Source organism: Sinocyclocheilus rhinocerous, unplaced genomic scaffold, assembly GCF_001515625.1.
Source record: "Sinocyclocheilus rhinocerous isolate Xijiao unplaced genomic scaffold, SAMN03320098_v1.1 scaffold789, whole genome shotgun sequence".
Classification (NCBI taxonomy): domain Eukaryota; kingdom Metazoa; phylum Chordata; class Actinopteri; order Cypriniformes; family Cyprinidae; genus Sinocyclocheilus; species Sinocyclocheilus rhinocerous.
Window position 1 is genome coordinate 521,491 of NW_015667306.1, and position 20,381 is coordinate 541,871.

Below are 20,381 nucleotides of genomic sequence, written 5' to 3' on the forward strand. Positions count from 1 at the left end.
GAGGGGGGCGGCAGGCGGCGAGCACTGCACTCGCAGCAGGGACGCGGTTTGAAATCCGATCCTAGTTAATTTTTTCCCTCCAGAGCCCGGTGCTCAAACTGTTAGTGGGAGTCTGTGAGCCAAGCTTTCACACAGCACCAAATGTCCCGCACTTCACAACCGACCCAGTGGCGCAGCGAAGCAGTTGTGCCCGTACAGCGCAGCGAAGAAGAGCGGAGCTTCTTCCGTAGGACCCCGAGACCCTCTTACGAGCCAAAACTACATAGGTTCTCCTTTAGATGATACAGTCTAGTGGGGTTTTGATACACTTTTCAGCGGTTTTAAGGACTGGACAGAGTCGGACAGCTCAAGGCTGTGTGTGAATACGGCTTCTTCTCAAACACTTCACTGACTTCACGTCTGTTCACGCCTGGATTTGGAAACTTGAGTGTATTTGGATGATTTGTCCCCTGAATGCGATTCACGAAACATCTGGAAAGGACCTCGCAGACCAAGCTTACTAAAAAAGCCGACAAACATATTTTATTTTTATCTCGAAAAGGATTACTGTGTCAAGGAGGAATTTGGTGAGGAGTTTATTATTATAATTCTTATTAGCCTATTACATTATTATAGGTTATTGTCTTTTACAATTGCCTAGGTAATATAGCCTAATGGAATTTGCTATGAATAGAATCATTCAAAAACGTGTTTTTCAATTGGGCTATTGATTCAATCAGAGCCTCCAGAATGGAAACAAAGTTTTAGTGTAGAAGTCAGCTGCGGTGACATGTGGTGTGTGCCCGTATCGCTTACAGTCGGACAGGTGTTGCGCGGTGTGTGTGTGTGTGTGTGTGAGAGAGTATGAGTAGGCTACCGCGTGCTCGAAAGCTGCTCCACCAGTCGCGAGGAGAAGCCGCACCTGTGCTGAATTAATGTACAATATGGCTCAGTTCAAAATGTTTGCGGTGTATAATTTAGCCTGTTGTGTGGACAGTCATTACTCATTCACAAACTAGCCTTTAATACGTCAGCAGCTGGTCTTTGTCATGTAGGTGTAGGTGTTTAAATGGTGCCGAAACCCACCGTGGGTTGTGAGGTGATGGGAAACATAGTCAAGGGCGCTTATATCAACCGATCTTCCCGGTGAGCGCTCGAGCGCTTTTCGTGGTGCATGAGTTTAACACAAAACTGTTTATAGCTATTCCCTTCAGAGACTGTAGAGCCATATTTATATTTTTACCTATTATTTTTATATTTTCGTTAACTGTGACTGAGTTGGCTTGTCTTTCTGATGAGAGACTAAGCCCTTTACAGCTTGATGTATGACGCATTTTAAAACCAAAATTACATCCATTTCTTCTGCGGCCACCTCAGCAGGGCTTCATTTGTGTTGTTTTTAGCTCACACTGAAGGGAACCTCACCAGTTTTTCCTCCGCCGTACCCACGGACCATCTGAAAGAAACATAGTCAAGGGCGCTTATATCAACCGGTCTTCCCGGTGAGCGCTCGAGCGCTTTTCGTGGTGCATGAGTTTAACACACACCTGTTTATAGCTATTCCCTTCAGAGACTGTAGAGCCATATTTATATTTTTACCTGTTGTAATCTCAATAACTCGTTAACTGTGACTGAGTTGGCTTGTCTTTCTGATGAGAGACTAAGCCCTTTACAGCTTGATGTATGACGCATTTTAAAACCAAAATTACATCCATTTCTTCTGCGGCCACCTCAGCAGGGCTTCATTTGTGTTGTTTTTAGCTCACACTGAAGGGAACCTCACCAGTTTTTCCTCCGCCGTACCCACGGACCATCTGAAACCAATTGTAGCTATCAGAGTGAATTAGAGTCTCTAGAGGTGTTAACGCGGGCTACTGGGGGCAATTAGCCACCTCATGTAGGCTACTAGAGTCATTCAAACCCGACTGGAGTCAGTGGTGAGAACTGACTAGGATGTAAACTGTTAGTTTTTTTTTTGTGCCAATATTATTATATGATATCATTATTTTAAGCAGATCTAGACTATATCGTTTTTTTTTTCTTTGAGTGGCTAACAGCAAGACGTTCCTTGCTGTCAGTTCAGCTTGTCAGATATCCTGAAACTTGGTTGCTGAACTCATGCACTGTATAAAACATTCTAACCTACTAAAATTGAAAAGTTTTCTTGCTGCCTTAATTTTTTTTAAATGGTATAAACATTACTCATTCACTGTGCTTTTTCAGTTCAATTAACAATTTACTGTTGGAGAAAATAATCGGTTGCACTTTATTTTACATTTTGTGTACTTACATATACTTACTGTGTACCTAAGAAAGTTCTGGTAATAACTACATGGGGTAGGGTTAGTACCTAGTTATTACCTGGTTATTGTAATTGCTATAATAATTACATAGTATGTACACGAGGAACAGAACTATAAAATAAAGTGCTACCAAATAATCTCTGAAAACTCAACAGAGTAGAAACGATTGGTTAAAAGGATGAAAACCTTGAAACTATGATGACAATCTCCAACGTTTAGAAATGTCTATGCCTTTTTTGGGGGGTGATAATCATTACTTTTCTAGTCATGTGTCCCTTGCACTTTTCAAACCAGCCCTGGTGGAACTAGTAAAGGTCTCTCCAAGGCATGCACAACTCAAATGTGAGAGGTCGTGTCATCAGGGGAAAAAAAGAGGCTCTTTTCAATTGGAACCTCGACTAATTGTGACCCATAGCGGACTGGTGCCGGCTCAAAATCAATACGCCACTCTGTGGACTGTCGAAAGTTTGAGAGTTGAAGTTCTGAATGTAAGTTATCAAACTCTCTCTCTCTTTCTCTAAAGTTCCTTATGCTTTCTTTAGACCTCATTAGCTACCGGTAAGAGATTAATTTAATATATATTAAAAACCTCAACAAAAAATGTGCACAAGATCATTTTACACACAATGCACAATGCAGTCCAAGGGCTAAAACAGCATGAATGAAAACGAGGCATACAATAAACAATGGACAATGTTACTGCACTGTCTCGCTCTTTCATCCTTCTGTTTTTAATTACCCTTATGCTTTTCTTTTATTATTAATGTTTTTGTGGACAGTGTCATGCCATACGCTTTATGTAAGCATATGAAACGATGGATTTAATGTTAGAAAGCACAGAAAAGTCACTGACTGAGAAGCTCGGAGAAACCCATAATTTCACAGTGACAAACATCTGTAAATGTGGTTTATAAATTGGTCCTCTTTGATTTGTGTGTGTTTGATGTGTTTCTCCAAGGGGATGTTTAAAAGGGTGGGTTAAGGAGTTTAATTCTCACCTTTATTCAGTTGTCTACACTGAAGCAAAGCACAAGCCTGTAGCCACACACACTCCCACGCACGCGCTGACAGAGCTCACAGAGAGCCGCAGGAGGGCGAGTGAAGTCCTCGGAAGAGGATTACAGCCAAACTCTAATAGAGACACCTCAGACTTTAGGTTTTCATCTGCTGTCTCTCGCTCACTTTCTTTATCTCTCTCTTACTCTGTCTCCCTCTTAATCCCTATTTTCATTGGCAGATTTAGGCTGGCTGGCAGTTGACATGGCTGCACAATTACTGGAGATTACTGACATTTTTGAGTCCCAGATTTGTTGCAAGGTGTGACTAGCGTGTGATAGGATTCTATTAAAACCCTCTTTCACCCAAAACTATTAGACATTACACGCATAAACGCCCAGGATTTGACAGAATATTCTTGCACTGCCTTGTTCATGTCTGTAGTTGTTTTGCTTGCCATTAAAAGAGCATTATACTTCAGTATGTGTCCTATATCACAGTTGACTGAGGGGTTTAAAATTAAGAGACAGAAAGGGAGATACAGACAGTAAAAACATAGTAGCTAATGTTGAATCATTGGCTAGACTGATCATCTTAATATTTCAATAGAGTCCAAATCAAATTCTTCAGTAATCCCATAGATAAACACCGACTCTTCTGAGAGAGTTAGAGTTTTACACACCACACAACAACAGACTGCTGCACATCAGTCATGTCACACTGTCCCAGCTGCCTGTACCCTAAAGTTTCATTTGCACAAAAGTATATACAATAAAGTTTGGGGTCAATTTTTTTAAATAAATTTTAAATTTTATTTAGGATGAATTTTTACAAAAACATCTTATTTTTAAACAAATTATGTTCTTTTGAACTTTCTATTCAAGGAATCCTGAAAACAAATGTTAAGCAGCACAACTGTTTTCAACATATTAAGAAATGTTTCCTGAATAACAAATCAGCATATCAGAATGATTATAAAGGGATCATGTGACGCTGAAGACTGGAGTAATGGCGGCTGAAAATTCCACATCATGTCATTTCCATGTCAGGAATAAATTACATTGTAAAGTGAATGAAAATATTTTACATTATTAATGTTTTTACTGTATTTTTGATCAACTAAATGCAGCCTGGGTGAGCCTAAGAGATTGCTTTCAAAAACTTTTTTTTAAAATCTTTTTGAATGATATGTGTTAAAATGACTCACTATAAATGCATAGATAAGATACAAGCAGGCACAGTTCAGTGTTCAAACTACACAATGTTATTTTAAGTAACAGATATTGTACAATCATCCATTCATTATCGCAAAATAAACCGCAACAGGGTGATCAGGATAGTCTTGTATCACTCCAAAGTGGTTTATTTTGCGATAATGAAGGCTTACTGCACATTATCCCATTTATTACACTGCTTCTCCCCAAATAAATAAATAAATACACATGGAATTTTGATTTGAGTGGAAATTTGATTTGAGTTATGCAGGAGAAAGAGACTGCAGTTAGTCTAGCAGAACTCAAATAAATCGTTGCCTGGTCAAACGGTCAATTATACAGTTTAGTGGTCTTAGACCACACAATGCTGTGATCAACCAATCAGAGTCAAGTACTCCAAAAAGATGCATAATAATATGAGATTAGCCCTCTTCCAAGAATGTATCAGTTTGTTTCTGCTTAAGGCCTCTCCCCAGCTTTTAAGCTTTGTTACTATAAGATAGCATGGCTCCAGAAACATGCTCGAAAAACACACCTACTATACACACTCCAGAAATACGCTCCACAAATATACCCTTCTCTCCTACAACAGCCAGCGCTGATACACTATCAGCCCACAGCACAGTGCACGCTTCTGCTCTGCTGGCCAGAGAAAACACTGAGTTACTCAACACACCAACCCGGCTTCTCTCTTTCTCTCTCTTCAGTATGTGCTGACCAAGAATTTAGCATCTGCTCATCAAGGGGAAAGTAAAACAGCGCCACACTAGCCTCAGGAGAGTGTGTGCGTCTGTTCGAGAATAATGCCACTGTTTAAAGTTAACGCAAACATTTTGTGTGTCTAAACCAGGGCTGTCCTGAAATAACAGGAGTTCAAGTTTAAAGCAACACAGAGTCCTCTCAAATTCTCACTGTCTTTGAGCAAAAACCTCTCAGTGGGGAATCAAACCGTACAGCCTACAGTATATGTGTGTAAAGCTCTTTACATTCCTTTTATTGTGACTAATGTAAACTCTCTTATGTGGCAAGACACAGACACACACACACACACACACACACAAGTCACAGAGTGTGAGGGGAGCATATGTTTTCTTTAGAGAGATAAGTGTGTTTGTGTTAGCTTAGTGAAAGATGTGTTTCAGAGTAGACCGACCAGAGAGAAGAAGAAAAAAAGGAAGAATAAGACGGCAAAAGAGAGTTTACAACAAATCCCAGTCTCGTCTAAACTAGCGCGGGACATATAATGTGAAATCACTCCATTTCATTTGCTCGTGGCAGTTGTGTGTGGTCGTCGCACTTTATTTTTCAATTCACAATATATGCAGAGAGACTGCTGCAGACATTTGCACGTCAGCACAGCATTTCAATAGTGTTTTGAAAAATTTGTCCCATGTCAAAATAACAAAGCAACAGGCCTAAGTTTTATTGAATATCTGTGAGCATTTTTACTTTTCATGCTGTTATATGAAGTGTTTGTTCTGTGTTCCTTCTCTATTAGACCTCTTATGACTGTTGAATATGTTTTTGTGTTTCAGTGTTTGTGTGTGTGGCAGCACTACATTGACAGCATGTGTGGAACGGTGGAGGATGTCTGAATCTGGTTTCCGTGGTGAGGACACTCGTCCCCACGTCACTCGGCCCGGGATGGTCCCGCTCTGTCTCCTTCTGTACCTCGCGGCCCTCATCTTCCCTCCGGTGTACAGTGCCCACCTGCTGTCCCCAGAGCCCACAGGTCAGACATTACACCTCACCTTCTCTGTCTCACGCTCATGAAAACCTGGAAATATCAGGGAGTTTTTACAATGCGTTTTTCACGCCTGGAAGTCATGGAAACTTTGAATATATATATTGTGTATAAACCATTCAAAGGTTTGGGGTAAGTATTTTTTTAATGTTTTTGAAGGAAGGCTTATGCTCACCAAGACTGCATTTAGTTGATGAAAAATACTGTAAAAACATAAATATTGTGAAATAGTATTGTAATTCAGAAATGAGGATGGACACAGTTTTTGTTTTTTTCTAGCTGTATTTACTCAGTGCAAAAGTGAAATATATAACACCAACATGTCAGGAAAAAAAAAACACAGAATCACTGAGTTGGAAAAAGGATAACCCCCTTGTGTCAGTATTTTGTTGAACCACCTTTTGCTTTAATTACAGCCTTTAGTCAGCTGGGATATGTCTCTACTTACTTTACACGTCTAGACTTTGCTATATTTGCCTGTAACTGCTAAAGAGTTGCTGTAGGCCTCTTGGTAGCCTCTCTGACCAGTTTCCTCCTGGCTCTTTCATCCAGTTTGGAGCGACATCCTGATCCAGGGAGGGTCTGTGTTGTGATTATTGTGATTACAAAATGTGATTACAAAATTATTATTTTAAATGGGGGTGATTCATTTCTATACCCACTGTAGATATACCAAGATTGATTTGCGAATATTTTGTTCTAATAAACAGATTCTGTTCATTGAATCTGTCAAAATCACACATTAGTCTGAATCAGAACAATACAGTTATTGGAAATGATTGGAAATTTAATTTCTATAGGGAATATATAGGGAATATACATTTTTGTAGTTATGATTTTGCTCTGAAATATTTTGTTGCTTACATATACATTTTTTCATTTGTAAATGAATCAGTCAATTCTCTTAAATAAATCAGTCAAACTCTGTTCAATAAGTGATTCATTTGAGTTCATCTGAATCTTTGCACCTCCTGTTTTTGAAATCTGTAAACCCTCATCAAATACTTAAAGTTCTAAATTGATTTGGGCTTCACTAACCTCTGTGATGCACACCTTTTCTCAATGCAAGCACTTCTCAAATGTATTTTTTGGACACTTTCAAAAAACAGAGGACTGTGTGTTGCTCACTTGCTGAAAATGAATAGGTTGTCAGTGATTCTGTGTTTTAAGGAGCTTGAGTTGCAGCTCCTGTAGTTTGTACAGTGGCACAAAATGGGTATTGTTGCAATGAACACTTGTGTAGTTGATATTATGTAAACACACTTTGTCCTTGCCATTGATTTATTATCCTGCAGTTGACGGATGAGGCCCTGCAGAGCAGATTATATGACAGCTAAGCGCGCGCGTGTGTGTGTGTGTGTGTGTGTGTGTGTGTGTGTGGACTGAAAAATAGCTTATCACTCCACACAGATAGGTGTCTGAATTTTCTGCATATGTGGGCAGGGATGAGAGCCCACGGTGTTGATCATTATCAGTTGTTTGTTAAAGACAGGTTTCTTGGCTGAGTTCACCTGAGTCTCTGTTGTGTTTGGATTCTAGATGGCTATACTCAACATGTTACAGTCACTTAGAAAATACAAATGAGCTTGATGCTTTCTTGGCCCATTTCTCCACTCTGTGAGTGTGTGTTGGGAGAGATCATCTGATTGCTGGTGGATCTGATTTCTCATACTGATAGCAGGTAAAAAATAGGAGATGGCGATATAATTACAGTTAATGTTCACACATGGTCCAAAGGAGAGAATGCAGAAAGTCTTCAGCAAAACCACAGCATAAACAAAGAGGGATTGTTATGAGACAAGAACCTGCAAACACTTCACCACCCAGCTCCTTTTCACTTCTAATCCTAACCACCAAATCCCCTGTTTTTCTCTCTCTTTCTTTCTATTCCTCTATTCATCTTTTTAGGTCTGTGTATCCAGTGACAGTAAGTTTAAATTGATCATTTCAGACAGACAGATTAAAGCAATAAGCCACAAGAAGCTGCACATTACAGTGAAGTTAACGTAAGTAAAATGTGTTCTTAGGCACAGCATGAAGCTGAATATAAAGTGGCTGTTATGATGTATGTGTGTGTATACATACATATATGCACTGTATGTATAATGACAATATGAGGCATAACATGGCTCATCCAATTAGAATTGATAATCAAAAGTTGAACTATCCATTTTATAAGGCAGAATATCATGTCCTAATTCCTTAGTCTTGATACGCAATACAACGTACGTGTGTGTGTGTGTGTGTGTGTGTGTTTATGCAAAACTGGCATTTCTTAAATGTTCATTATGTTTTAAACAGACATTATATTGCAATTCCTTCTTATTACTTACTACTTACGATTATGTACAATTTTAGACCCTTTGCACATTCGTGTGAGTGTTTTTCTTTTGTTCTGATGTTATTAGTTGGGGTTTGTTCACCTCATTAATACTCTTTGAAACTCACTGCAGGACAGCAGATGCGTTATTAATGAGAAAAGAAACACATTCTCCGAATGGTGTCTACAACCACCTGTTCACACACACGGAGAGACTTCCTTATACCAGATACCTGCGCGGTATTGCACACACCTGTACATACAGACAGAGGCAGAGGTGTGTGAAGCACGTACACACTTGCTGGCCTGTCAACTTGTAGGATGGGTGTCTTCAATGTAATTATCATTTCCCCTGAAGGACATTACTTAGATACTTACATAAAGTCATAAGTGGTAAAACAAACGGCTTGGTGTGTGTGTGCATCAGAGTGTAGCAGGACTTGCTTCATTACTGACATACATCACAGGTTTGTACTGAAATGTTTTTCCATGACCATTCTCATCAGACTCTTTCTTATATATATATATATATATATATATATATATATATTCATGTCTAATATACAGAGCATATATTTTAACTATGCAGATCATAGTTAGCATAAAATAACTTTTTAAAAAACATTTTAAAAAAAAACATACAGACCCCAAACTTTGGGGTGTTCTAAAAGGTTTTCTTTAAGGGTTAGAGTTAGTCTCTAGTAATTATAATTAGCTTTATATAAAAACAATAGAAGTCTATGCTAAGTCCTCACTTAGCCAAGTCAACGTGGGTTTGAGTGTGTGTGTTACTGATTTCCCTCAGCTCCCCTATACCACTTCTGGCAGTCATGAACAGATGGCAGAAGTTATGTGCTGTAAGAAGTCCAACAAACACACACACAGAGTCATGTACACTTCTCCTTTACCACCCATGGAATGAACCTCTGCCTTGGCAATATTCCTGGTCCAACACATAGCATCCCACACACACATCCACAACAAACCAGTACTTGATGTGTCGCACAAACAGCAGTCCGTCCATCAATCTCCTCTGGATTTTGGTTAGATTTAAGCTTTGGCATAGCATCTTATATATTAGACTTCTCAGGAACATAGAGTACTCTATGATGGCTGCTCTCTCTCCTGGGATGCTTATAAATAGTTTATAAAGCATTAATAATGCATTAATGACAGTGTAACAAAGCTTATACCGCACACAGATCAGTTTGTAACTGAAAGTGATCAAGTGCTGTCTTAGTTAACAGTGTGCAAGCATTATAAACTGTTATAATGTTACACAAGGACAGCAGGCCGTAAGAAATTTTTGTTTTCAGTTATTAGCCGTTTATACTGTGTGATAGACTAAACAGTGTGTCACATGTTTAGGGGAATCTGTTTTTGTTTAAATTTTTGAGTTATAAATGGGTTTACTTTGCATATTCATGTTAATACACTCAGACTGTGTATGTGATTTGGGATCTTTCTGAGCAGCTGTTGCCAGTTGCTTCTGGGTATCATTGGCTGGAAGGAAGCAAGGCAGAGGATTAGTACTTTTCCTGCCCAGTAATAACCCCATCTCTCTCTCTCTCTCTCTCTCTCTCTCTCTCTCTCTCTCTGTCTGTTCTCTCTGAAAATGCTATATTTCTATTCAGACTAAAAGATGGAGTGGGTAAAGGGGGCAGTGCAGGGGCCATAGAGAGGTGATGTGTTTGTGTGTGTATTTGCTTGATCGCATGTGTTTCTTTGAGGGTAATTTGAGATCACAGAGTTGAAAGAGTAACATCTCACTCAGCTCATGTCTTATTCTGTCACCGTCACAATGATGTTATTTAACTTTGATCAGACAGTTAAGACAACTCATTTGGCTTTACAGCACATATTTAACAATACAACAATTTAGTATAGTGATAGACCCATTTATGTTGGCCAAAACGAGGAATCAGACAATGTTTGGCTATTTTGAGATATGTATGAGATTTTTTGATTTTTAGTTAAGCTTTATTTAAGGTGTCCTTGCTACAGTGTAATTATACAATTGAGTACTGAGTAATATTAATAACATGTACTTACTTTAGGGTTAAGGTTAGGGTTTGGTTTGGGTTAGTTGCTTGTAGTTGTGCATAATTTAAAGTGACGTGACATGTTGTCCCATACTCGGAATTTGTGCTCTGCATTTAACCCATCCGAGTGCACACACACAGCAGTGAGTAGTGAACACACACACTGTGAACACACACCCAGAGCATTACTACTGTACATGTAAAGTGTAACAAGGACACTGTAAAATGAAGTGTTATCAAATATTAAATTTAAAGGATGTCACCGAATATTCAAAATTAGGGTGGGATCAAATGCAAAAGTACCACTAATGTGAATATTGGGGCGTGTCCTAATTAATTAAACATTTAATCAAGAACAAGCCTAAATTTCCACTCAAATTAAACACTTTTTTATGTTCAAAATAAGTTTTTGTTAACCCTAATTCTGAGAAAATTACTTCAGAGACAAAACTGGATCTGGATAAAGAAGTTTGTGAAATATCCAAAGATATACCGACGTTACTTTAGATTAAGAGCATGTGGTTGTTCATTTTACAAGCTGCTGCAGTGTGTTTTGAGTGTGTGTTCTGTACAGTGTGTAGGGTTTGAAACTAGGCCAGTTCGTCTATGGAATGACAATTAAGATGGTCCGGTCCCTGTGTGTTTGTTACAGTGTGTTTGTTTCAGTGTGTGTGTGTGTGTGTGTGGCTCTTTGAGTGTGTAGACATGTGAATGTGTTGGAAAACCTTTGAAAGAATGTTTTAGGACAAAGATTAAGACAAAGATATATATATATATATATATATGTGTGTGTCTGTGTGTGTGTGTGTGTGTGTGTGCAGAGTTTGGCTCAGACTCTGGATGGGCTCTGGATGTTCAGAACATCCAGCTTCCGTTACTAATTAGCACACTGATGCGGGAGGGTTTGTGTGTGTGTGTGTGTGTAGAGAAGGCTTTCTGGATGCAGCAGCTTTCTTAAACCTTCCTCAGGGACACACCGTCATACACACACACACACACACACGCCTCAACAGGACAGAATAAAAGAGGTAACAAGCTGCAAACTCTCCTCTGCCCAACTCTCTTTCTGTCGTAATCCTAATCACTGATCGTGTCTTTCTCTCTTTCTCTCTTGCCAGTCTCATTCAGAGGTGGATCCGGGTCAGAAACGTGACGTTTTTACATCCGGCATCTGCAATTCACACATACAGTGGATGCAGACTTCAACTTTAGAAAGATGCTTCTTTAATGCAACAAGATTGGATAATGTTGCAACGGAGGGAGCGGAAAGGAGATTGTATGCGAGAAGTGTGTGTGAGACTGTATGCATGAATGTGTGTTGTTCAGTCTGAAGGTCAGACGACAGTAGGGGATGTTGACTGAGTGTATCACGCCAAACGGCTGAAAGCAGCGGGAAATGGCAAAAGAGCAGACTGGCACAGCTCAGGTTGGTGTGTGTGTGTGTGTGTGTGTGTGCAGACTCTCTATACTCCCCCCTCATTCTCTTGTTTTAACGTGTCGTTTTTTTGCAACAACCAAAACAAGTAAAACCAGAGACTGTTAGTCATACACACATTTATCACATGCTGTCAGCTGTATGTGTGTGTGTGTGTGTGTGTGTGTGTGTGTGTGTGAGTGTGTGTAAATCTTTTTTTTTTATTCTAAAATTGCAAAATGCTTACATATACACTACTGTCCAAAAGTTTGTGGGTTTGAAAGATATTAATACCTTTATTTAGCAAGGACACATTAAACTGATGAAAAGTCATTTATACTGTTACAAAAGATTTCTGTTTCAAATAAATACTGTTCTTTTGAACTTTCTGTTCATCAAAGAATCCTGAAAAAATATTAAGCAACACAACTGTTTTCAACGTTGCTAATAATAAGAAATGTTTCTTAAGCAGCCAATCAGTATATTAGACTGTTTTTTTAAGGATCATGTGACACTGAAGACTGAAGTAATGATGCTGAAAATTCAGCTTTGCATCACAGGAATAAATTACATTTTAAAATGTATTAAAATAGAAGACAGTTATTTTTTATTGTAATAATATTTCACAATATTACTGTTTTTACTATTTTTGATCAAATAAATGCAGCCTTAGTGAGTGTAGGATACTTCAAAAAAATTGAAAAATCATACCGACCCCAAACATATGAACAGAAGTGTGTAAATAATTGGATTTATTTCTTATATAACAAAGATTATATTGAAAGCTAACAGACATCTAAGATGCGTTTTCATTAAGTCAACCAAATGCACACACTTTATATTAAACACACATACACTACTTTTAAATTAGATGTAATAACTGCTATTTTCTGATTACTGCTAAAATGCCCTTCTCACACAAACACACACAGAGTGTTAACCTGTTCGTTTCAGTCAAATATATTCCAGCAACTGCTGTGTTGCCCATGGCAGCAGGTTTTAAATCACATCTCACATATTACCCTGCACAACTCTAGCAAAACACAAAAAAACCTTTCATCTTTTCTGCATGATCAAAGGAAACTGTCCTCAATACATGCAAGTGCGTGTGTGCTGAATATAAAACAGTGCTTGAATCTACAATGATTATGAAAATACATGAAGCTGATTATAGAGTGAATGTATGATTACAGGCTGTGGAGGACGGTAGCGTTGTGGTCACGAAGGTCAGGATATTGGTTCACATCCGGGATGGTTGACCACTGCTGAAATCTAGTAATCTAGTTTTGCCTTTTGCCTTTAGCCAATCAGTGTTGTCATGATGTCATCCCGTGGCACCAGAGTGATAAGTCACATGATATTTACGGCTCAAAACCAGCAGATATCCAGTCACATACTTCAGCCAAGCAACTGCCATTGAAATGAATGGACAGCAGACAGCAGATACATACTCTGCATTATGAATTTCAGAGCACAGTGGCACATGAAATGAGGCTTGCGTAGCCTAACCGTGTCAACGGGGTTTGTGAGTCTTCATAAAAGTCTCACCTGATCTGTGGTCCTCAAGAGGTTTCTATATCAGCCTTGTAAAACCTCAGCGCTCACACTGGCTCTATTCTCCACACACCTCCTGGGAAATATGGGAACACACAGTAGCCATTTATGATATTTATTTATAACCCCTTCCCCCACGCACATTAGTGTCTTTCACTGGCCCAGCATATGTTACACAAACGCACATAAACATCTCACACACTCCCTCTCTTTCACAGGATATAGAATAGACACGCACACACACAGCGGCATTTATTCACTGAAGGAGCCGCCGTCTGATGTCAGCACTGTGGTGCCTCTGGATTTGAGTGGTATAGGGGGAGAAAGAGGTACAGAAATGACTGAAAGACAAGATGAAAGGTAGAAAAAGGGGACGGAGAGGCAGATGTGGCGGCGTCAAGAGTGAAACACACAAGAACTGATATGAGAAGTGATCAAAGAGATATTAACACTTCACGAGGCCTCCAGACAGCCTCAGATGGAGTTGTGTTTTTGGACTTTGCACTTAACAGAGCGTGTGTATGCGTTCACATGTAGTGGGCGATCTATAATTCATACACCCCGATTCTGTATTCCACTCAAGCTTAGTCTTGTCTGCAAGTCGTCTGCCAGCACACTCCTGACCTTATACACACACACACGCAAGCACAACACCTATCGAATATATCAATCCTTTGTAAGTCTGTCACCGCTCTACCTGGAGATGAACGTCACTTTGAAAAGAGAGAATGAAAGAGTGATAGAGATGCTACAGAAAGACAACCAGGTTTTATGGAGGTGATGGAAAAAAAAGAGAGGGAAGTCTGTCGGAATATTTATTCCAGCATGTTGCATTTCTGTGTCTCAGTGGGGTCTCCATGCCGCTCACCGGAGAGGTTAATAATCATATTTGTTTATTTTCTCCTGGTGTGCGTTTCTATGATTTTTAGATCCGTCTCTGAGTAAAAATTTAAGTGATTTATTATTATTATTATTATTATTATTTATGTCTGTCAGACTCTACTAGATGCAAATGACAATAGTAACTATGTTAATTCAGGGTTCCATTGCCGTGCTGGTAGATTATGGCACTAGCAACGCTGAGGTCATGGGTTTGACTCCCAGGGAATTTACAGAAACATACTTTGTGCATTTACCCAAATACAGATGCAAATGCTTGACCAATACAGTAGCACTTTAGATAAGGGAACACATATTCACTATTAACTAAGAGTTTTCCCTCAATGAACTCCCAATTAGCTGCTTATTGATTGTAAAAAGACGCTATAGTAGATTTAGGTATTAGGTAGGGTTAAGAAATCTAGAATATGGTCATACAGAATAAGGGATTAATATGTTCTTTATTAGTACTTATTAACAGACAATATGCTAGTAATATGCATGCTAATAAGCAACTAGTTAATAGTGAATAGTGTTCACTAATGTTCACTATTGAACATACTTCAAGTTGGCATGAAATGGAAATTCACCCTATTTTCTAAATGCATCTTATTGATTTTATTGTGAACAATTCGTCAATAAATATGTTTCATTTTTAACATTTTGTATGACCCTTTTTAATCAAAATGTTGATCTTCAGATGAAACGACAGACTTCTCTCTGGTGACGTATGCTGGACTTCTCTGATCACTTTTTTTTTTCTTTTTTGATAATCCGTTTCACTCTGATGTCACAATACTGAAGAAAACATGAACTTCCATCTTATCGCAACTTTAACATGCATTCTTAATGCAAACAAATCTCAAGAGTGCATATGAGAGTCCATTAAAAACACGTGTAAATTAAATTAGCAATACCTGAAATGTCAATTTGCTAAAATTGGCTTCAAACTGTTGCAATGCCCTGACAGTAGTAAAATCGAAAAAGAAAACTTTCTGAATTGTGCTCAGACAAATTTTGGAATGCAGTGACACGACACATTTAACATAGCCTGACTATATAGAGCAATAAGTACCTTCAAGTCACTTTGGATGAAATATCTGCATAAATCTAATTTCATCATCAATACTTTCATTCACTGCAGATTGAATTTACTCCATTAATACATCTCTCTCTGTTTTCTCTCTGTTAGATTGGGTGTCGAGTGAGGTGGAAGTGTTTCTGGAGGACTACGTGGCAGGAGTCGGGGACACCGTGGATCTGTCCTGCACACCGCGTGACTTCCTGGTCCCCATCGTGTGGCAGAAAGATGGCGACGCCGTGTCTCCTAGCAACCGTACACGGGTGGGGCAAAAAGTGCTCCATATCATCAACGTCTCCTATGAAGACTCGGGGGTGTATTCCTGTAGACACACCCACAGCAGCACGCTGCTAAGCAACTACACCGTCAGAGTCACTGGTCAGTCTCTCCGAATAATATTTAAGTAGTGTTGTCGTTATTTTAGTACAGCAGACTGGGGTGCACAAGCTCAGGCATGCAAAGCATTAATTGGAAACTCGCCAGTCAGACTCATTCCCAACAGGCAAACAGGTCTTGAGACATACTCCCAGCACACACCTTCCTACAGGATGACTTGACGTTTATCAAACAAGCATAATAACACACACTCGAAGGCAGAATGTTAAATAGTCTACATATTGTTTAATATTCCACATGGACTGAACAGGATTGTTTTAGACTGTGACAAGGGCTTTACCTACTTTTAAAAATGAGGGAATTACATAGGGCCTCCTTGGAAAGGTACAGTGGAAAATGGCATATTTCAGTCCCTACAGATTAAAATCATTGTGAAATATTCTTAAATAAACACTAGAGTTGTTGTTTGTCTGTGCGTCACATGTGGCCCATTGAGCCGGCCAGTCAGGTATTGTTATCTTTTACTATACAAACAAGTGTCACTGACTATGTTTAGAATGGAATCTGAACACTGCTTACTATGTAGTATACACTATAATGTCTATTTTATTATCATTTAAAAATAATGATACAGTATGCATTATACAATGCTACACATTTCAAATGGCAGCATGCTACATTACTGACACATGATCTGAATTCAGCGAGTGCTGTTTACTTATAGGCCTAATGATAGAACTAAAAAAAAAAGTATTAACATTTTATAATAGGAACATTTGTTTATTAAAATTAAATTAACAATTTTAAAAATAAAAAAGTTAATATTTTAAATAATGTACAAATATTTGAACATTTGAAAACTGCCTTTGATATTACATTGAGTTCAGTTTGGCTAATGTAATGTCGATGCATACTGAAAATTTGCCTGATTTGCACAGTATACATATTAAATACTAGTAAGAGAAGTATGATATTATGCTATTCTGAACATCTTCATACTGTAACAAAAAATATCATTAAACTCTTAAGACAAACAGACATTGCATAATAGAATGAATTGTTTTTGTGTGACGTGTGTGTGTGTTTGTAATGTGTTATGTGTGTGTGTGTGTGTGTGTGTGTGTGTTTAAACGGTAGTGTGGAGTGATCTTTGGTTCTGTAAACTCGTGGACACAAGATGAGCTGCTCATTGGCAACTAATTAGAATGTAATTATATGGAATCACCTCATCATTTAAAGCAGATGGAAAAAGTAAGTGCGTGGGGAGTTTTTTTTTTTTCCGACATGTGTTTGGCGTTAGGCCAGGGCAAATCGGCTCTCCTTCTCGCCAGCGTCTGGAGAAAGACAGAAAAAAAAGTAAAAACTATTAATTAGATGAGAAATGTAAAATAATGAAAAAAAGGAAATAATAAAATAATGAAAATCAGAAAAACTGAGAACAGCTTGAAACATTAAGATCTCTTCAGTTACTGTTAACTAAAACTAAAACTATTAAAAATAATAACTGAAATCAAGCTAAAATTAAATAAAATATCAATATTAGATGAAAAACAAAAATTGGACATTTTGCCATTAAAACTTAAGTTTTAAAACTAAAACTGAAATAAAAATAAAGGTTAAATAGATTTTTTTTTTAAACTAATAAAACTAACTAAATCTGTTTTAAAGTGAAAAATGATTAAAACAATCTAATTGAAAATATAAGTAAATACTATTATAGTACATAAATAATACTAAAATAATACTGAATCTCTTTTGAAACTCTACATGAGACACATAAAAGATTAGTGGCATCTTATTCTGAGGGAGAACAATCTGAGATTCAGGAGACTTTTTCCGTTTTATCTTTATTTCATCTCATTGTTTTGTAGGAGAAAAAACTGAGATTTGAAAGAGATCTTATTTGTGATTTTTCACAAAGAAAGAAAGAGAGAGGGAAGGAAGGAAAGGGAAAGCTGCTGTGGTGGGATCGGGGTTGGGGGAGGGTTGAGGGGTTGAGGGGAGGGCATGAAACGAGGGATTAAGCAAAAACCCAAACCCCTTTAGAGTTTAATGACCAGTAATCCAGCTCTAATTAAGAAAGAGAGAATGAGAGAGAGAGAGAGAGATCAGCACACTGGAGCTGAGAGCTGTGAGGTCTGGGCTCTCTGGAACATTTGAGAAGAGCTGAGGTCGTGTGACATCTGATGACATCATTCTGTAATATCTTAATGATGCAGTGCTGGTTACTGCTCTCAGTTTGGCTGACTGAAGCAGGCTGTGCATAATATCAGCTGTGTAGAGTTGCGCTATACTTTGATGGCTTTTTTGGCTGTAGAATAAAAGTAAATGGAAAAAAAAGTTGGGTCACTGTAGATTCGCAGTTCCCACTTCAAAGCTCAAATTGTCTGTACTGAACTCTATAAAATGGCAAACCACACACACACACACACACAAACACACATATAGGAGCCAGGTCCACTGTTGGATACAGACCCATGTTGTGGTCCTGACGGATCACTGACCATCTGAGAATGCAGTGAAAATTGGAAGATGTGTGTGTGTGTGTGTGTGTGTGTTTAAACGGTAGTGTGGAGTGATCTTTGGTTCTGTAAACTCGTGGACACAAGATGAGCTGCTCATTGGCAACTAATTAGAATGTAATTATATGGAATCACCTCATCATTTAAAGCAGATGGAAAAAGTAAGTGCGTGGGGAGTTTTTTTTTTTTACCGACATGTGTTTGGCGTTAGGCCAGGGCAAATCGGCTCTCCTTCTCGCCAGCGTCTGGAGAAAGACAGAAAAAAAAGTGAAACGGGCACAGAACCTGCACCAATTATTGCATGCCGATAAAGAGTCCACAAGACAGCAATATCCTGTTCTGCACACTTTAACACAAGACATAGCTACCAGACACATTGACAGACAGCAATACACAACAGAGCTTTACAAAGATAGTTCATACAAAAAAAAACATCATTAATCACCCATATTCATTCCAAACCTGTTTGAGTTTCTTTTGTCTGTGGAACATAAAAGAATATGTTTTACAGAATGTTCAAGCTGCTGTTTTCCATATAATGAAAGTGAATAGGGACTAGCTTGTATGCTATATTCCGAGTCTTCTAAAGCTTCGTGTTAGGAGCATACAGAAAATGAAAATGTTCTTTGCTTTTCATGGTCTCGCGTATTTTCTGATAATGTACCGCTAAATGCTCCACACCAGGTTTGACATCAATGACATCATTTGTTTGCATGGGTTTTGTCATTGACGTCTTTACAGTTTTTAACTTTTGGGTGTACTAATCCTGTAACACCACAGAACAACAACAAACCATTAGAACTTAAAACATTTTACAAGACAAACCTTCAGTAGCCGCTGAAGACGGTTAAGCCACAAAACATGAAAATATAGCATAAATCTGATGGTTTGGTGCAGCTAACACTGTGAAAGCCCTACACAGAAAGCTTCAGTGTCCCAGTAACAGCATATCTTTAGCACTAAATAGGCCTAGTGTTGGATTTCACGCTCCGCTGGTATTTTAGGAGTGTGTGCTGTACAGTTTTACCTGTGTAAATCTTCACAGAGGAGGTGCTGAAGACAGAATAATCTCTTTTTTAGGGTCATAGCGTTTTTTTCTCCCTCTGAATGAGTTCATTGAGAAGCAGGATACAAGAGTGTGTGTATTTCAGGACGTGTGTAAAAATACAGCTGTTGTCAGAACTCACTGAATCTCTGCTAACATCTGCCATCCATTAACCGCTGTGTATGTGAGTGTTTGAGGGTGTGTGTGTGTGTGCAGTAATTGGTTTTGATTTGTTATCAGTTTATTTTCCTCATTCTGCAGATCATATGAATTGGTTCATTGTTCATACAGAAAGGCCACTGTGCTGTGTAGTAATAAGATCGTTCTCTCTCTATGTCTTTCTTTCTCTTTTAGACTCGCTGTCCTCTGGTGATGATGAGGACTATGATGAAGATGAGGACGATGCAGGTAATGGAAATGGTGTGTTTCACCCTCTTATTTCTCATTTCAATCCTCTTTTTTGATTGAGATTTCATGAGGTCTCTCTGTTGTGTAATAAATGCATGAGATTGTTGTCTTTTCTAGCTGGGGTTAGGTTGCATCTCATTTCATCAGCTGCTTTTTTCCCCCACTTGATACTAAAACACAAATTCTCACAAGAAATCAAGAGAGAGGAAGGGAAAAGAAGAGAAACAGCTTAAAGTCTAACAGCGTCAACTGAAATGTGACTAAAAATTATAGAAAATGCCACAATATCTTTGACTGTGTATAACAAATAAAGAAAGAAACAAGAGGAAGATTTCATTTCTCAATGTTTTAGTGTTGGTAAGTTCTCATTTCAGTGACCCGAATTGATTTTTTTAAATATATTTTAGACACATTTTGATAAATGTCTGTGCAGGCAAATATGTGTCAGTATAGCGAGAGAATCAGAATCACTGGCTCTGTCCATATTTCAAAAAAATATTAAATAAAATAGAGAGAAATGAGAACATGTTTATATACAGTTTGT

At 38.4% G+C, this 20,381-nt stretch overlaps 1 protein-coding gene across 3 annotated transcripts in view; it reads left to right on the forward strand.

The window, feature by feature from the left end:
• Nucleotides 1-6: 6 nt before the first annotated feature.
• Nucleotides 7-20,381, forward strand: part of LOC107733743 (fibroblast growth factor receptor 3) — a 48,818-nt gene continuing 28,443 nt past the window's right edge. For 2 of the 3 annotated variants that reach the window (XM_016545506.1, XM_016545507.1), the window contains exons 1-4: nt 7-566; nt 6,028-6,224; nt 15,638-15,904; nt 19,784-19,849. In XM_016545506.1, coding sequence (XP_016400992.1) covers nt 454-566; nt 6,028-6,224; nt 15,638-15,904; nt 19,784-19,849 — 643 coding nt within the window. In that variant the 5' untranslated portion in view covers nt 7-453. The remainder of the gene's footprint in view (nt 567-6,027; nt 6,225-15,637; nt 15,905-19,783; nt 19,850-20,381) is intronic. The other variant, XM_016545508.1, reaches the window with a different exon arrangement.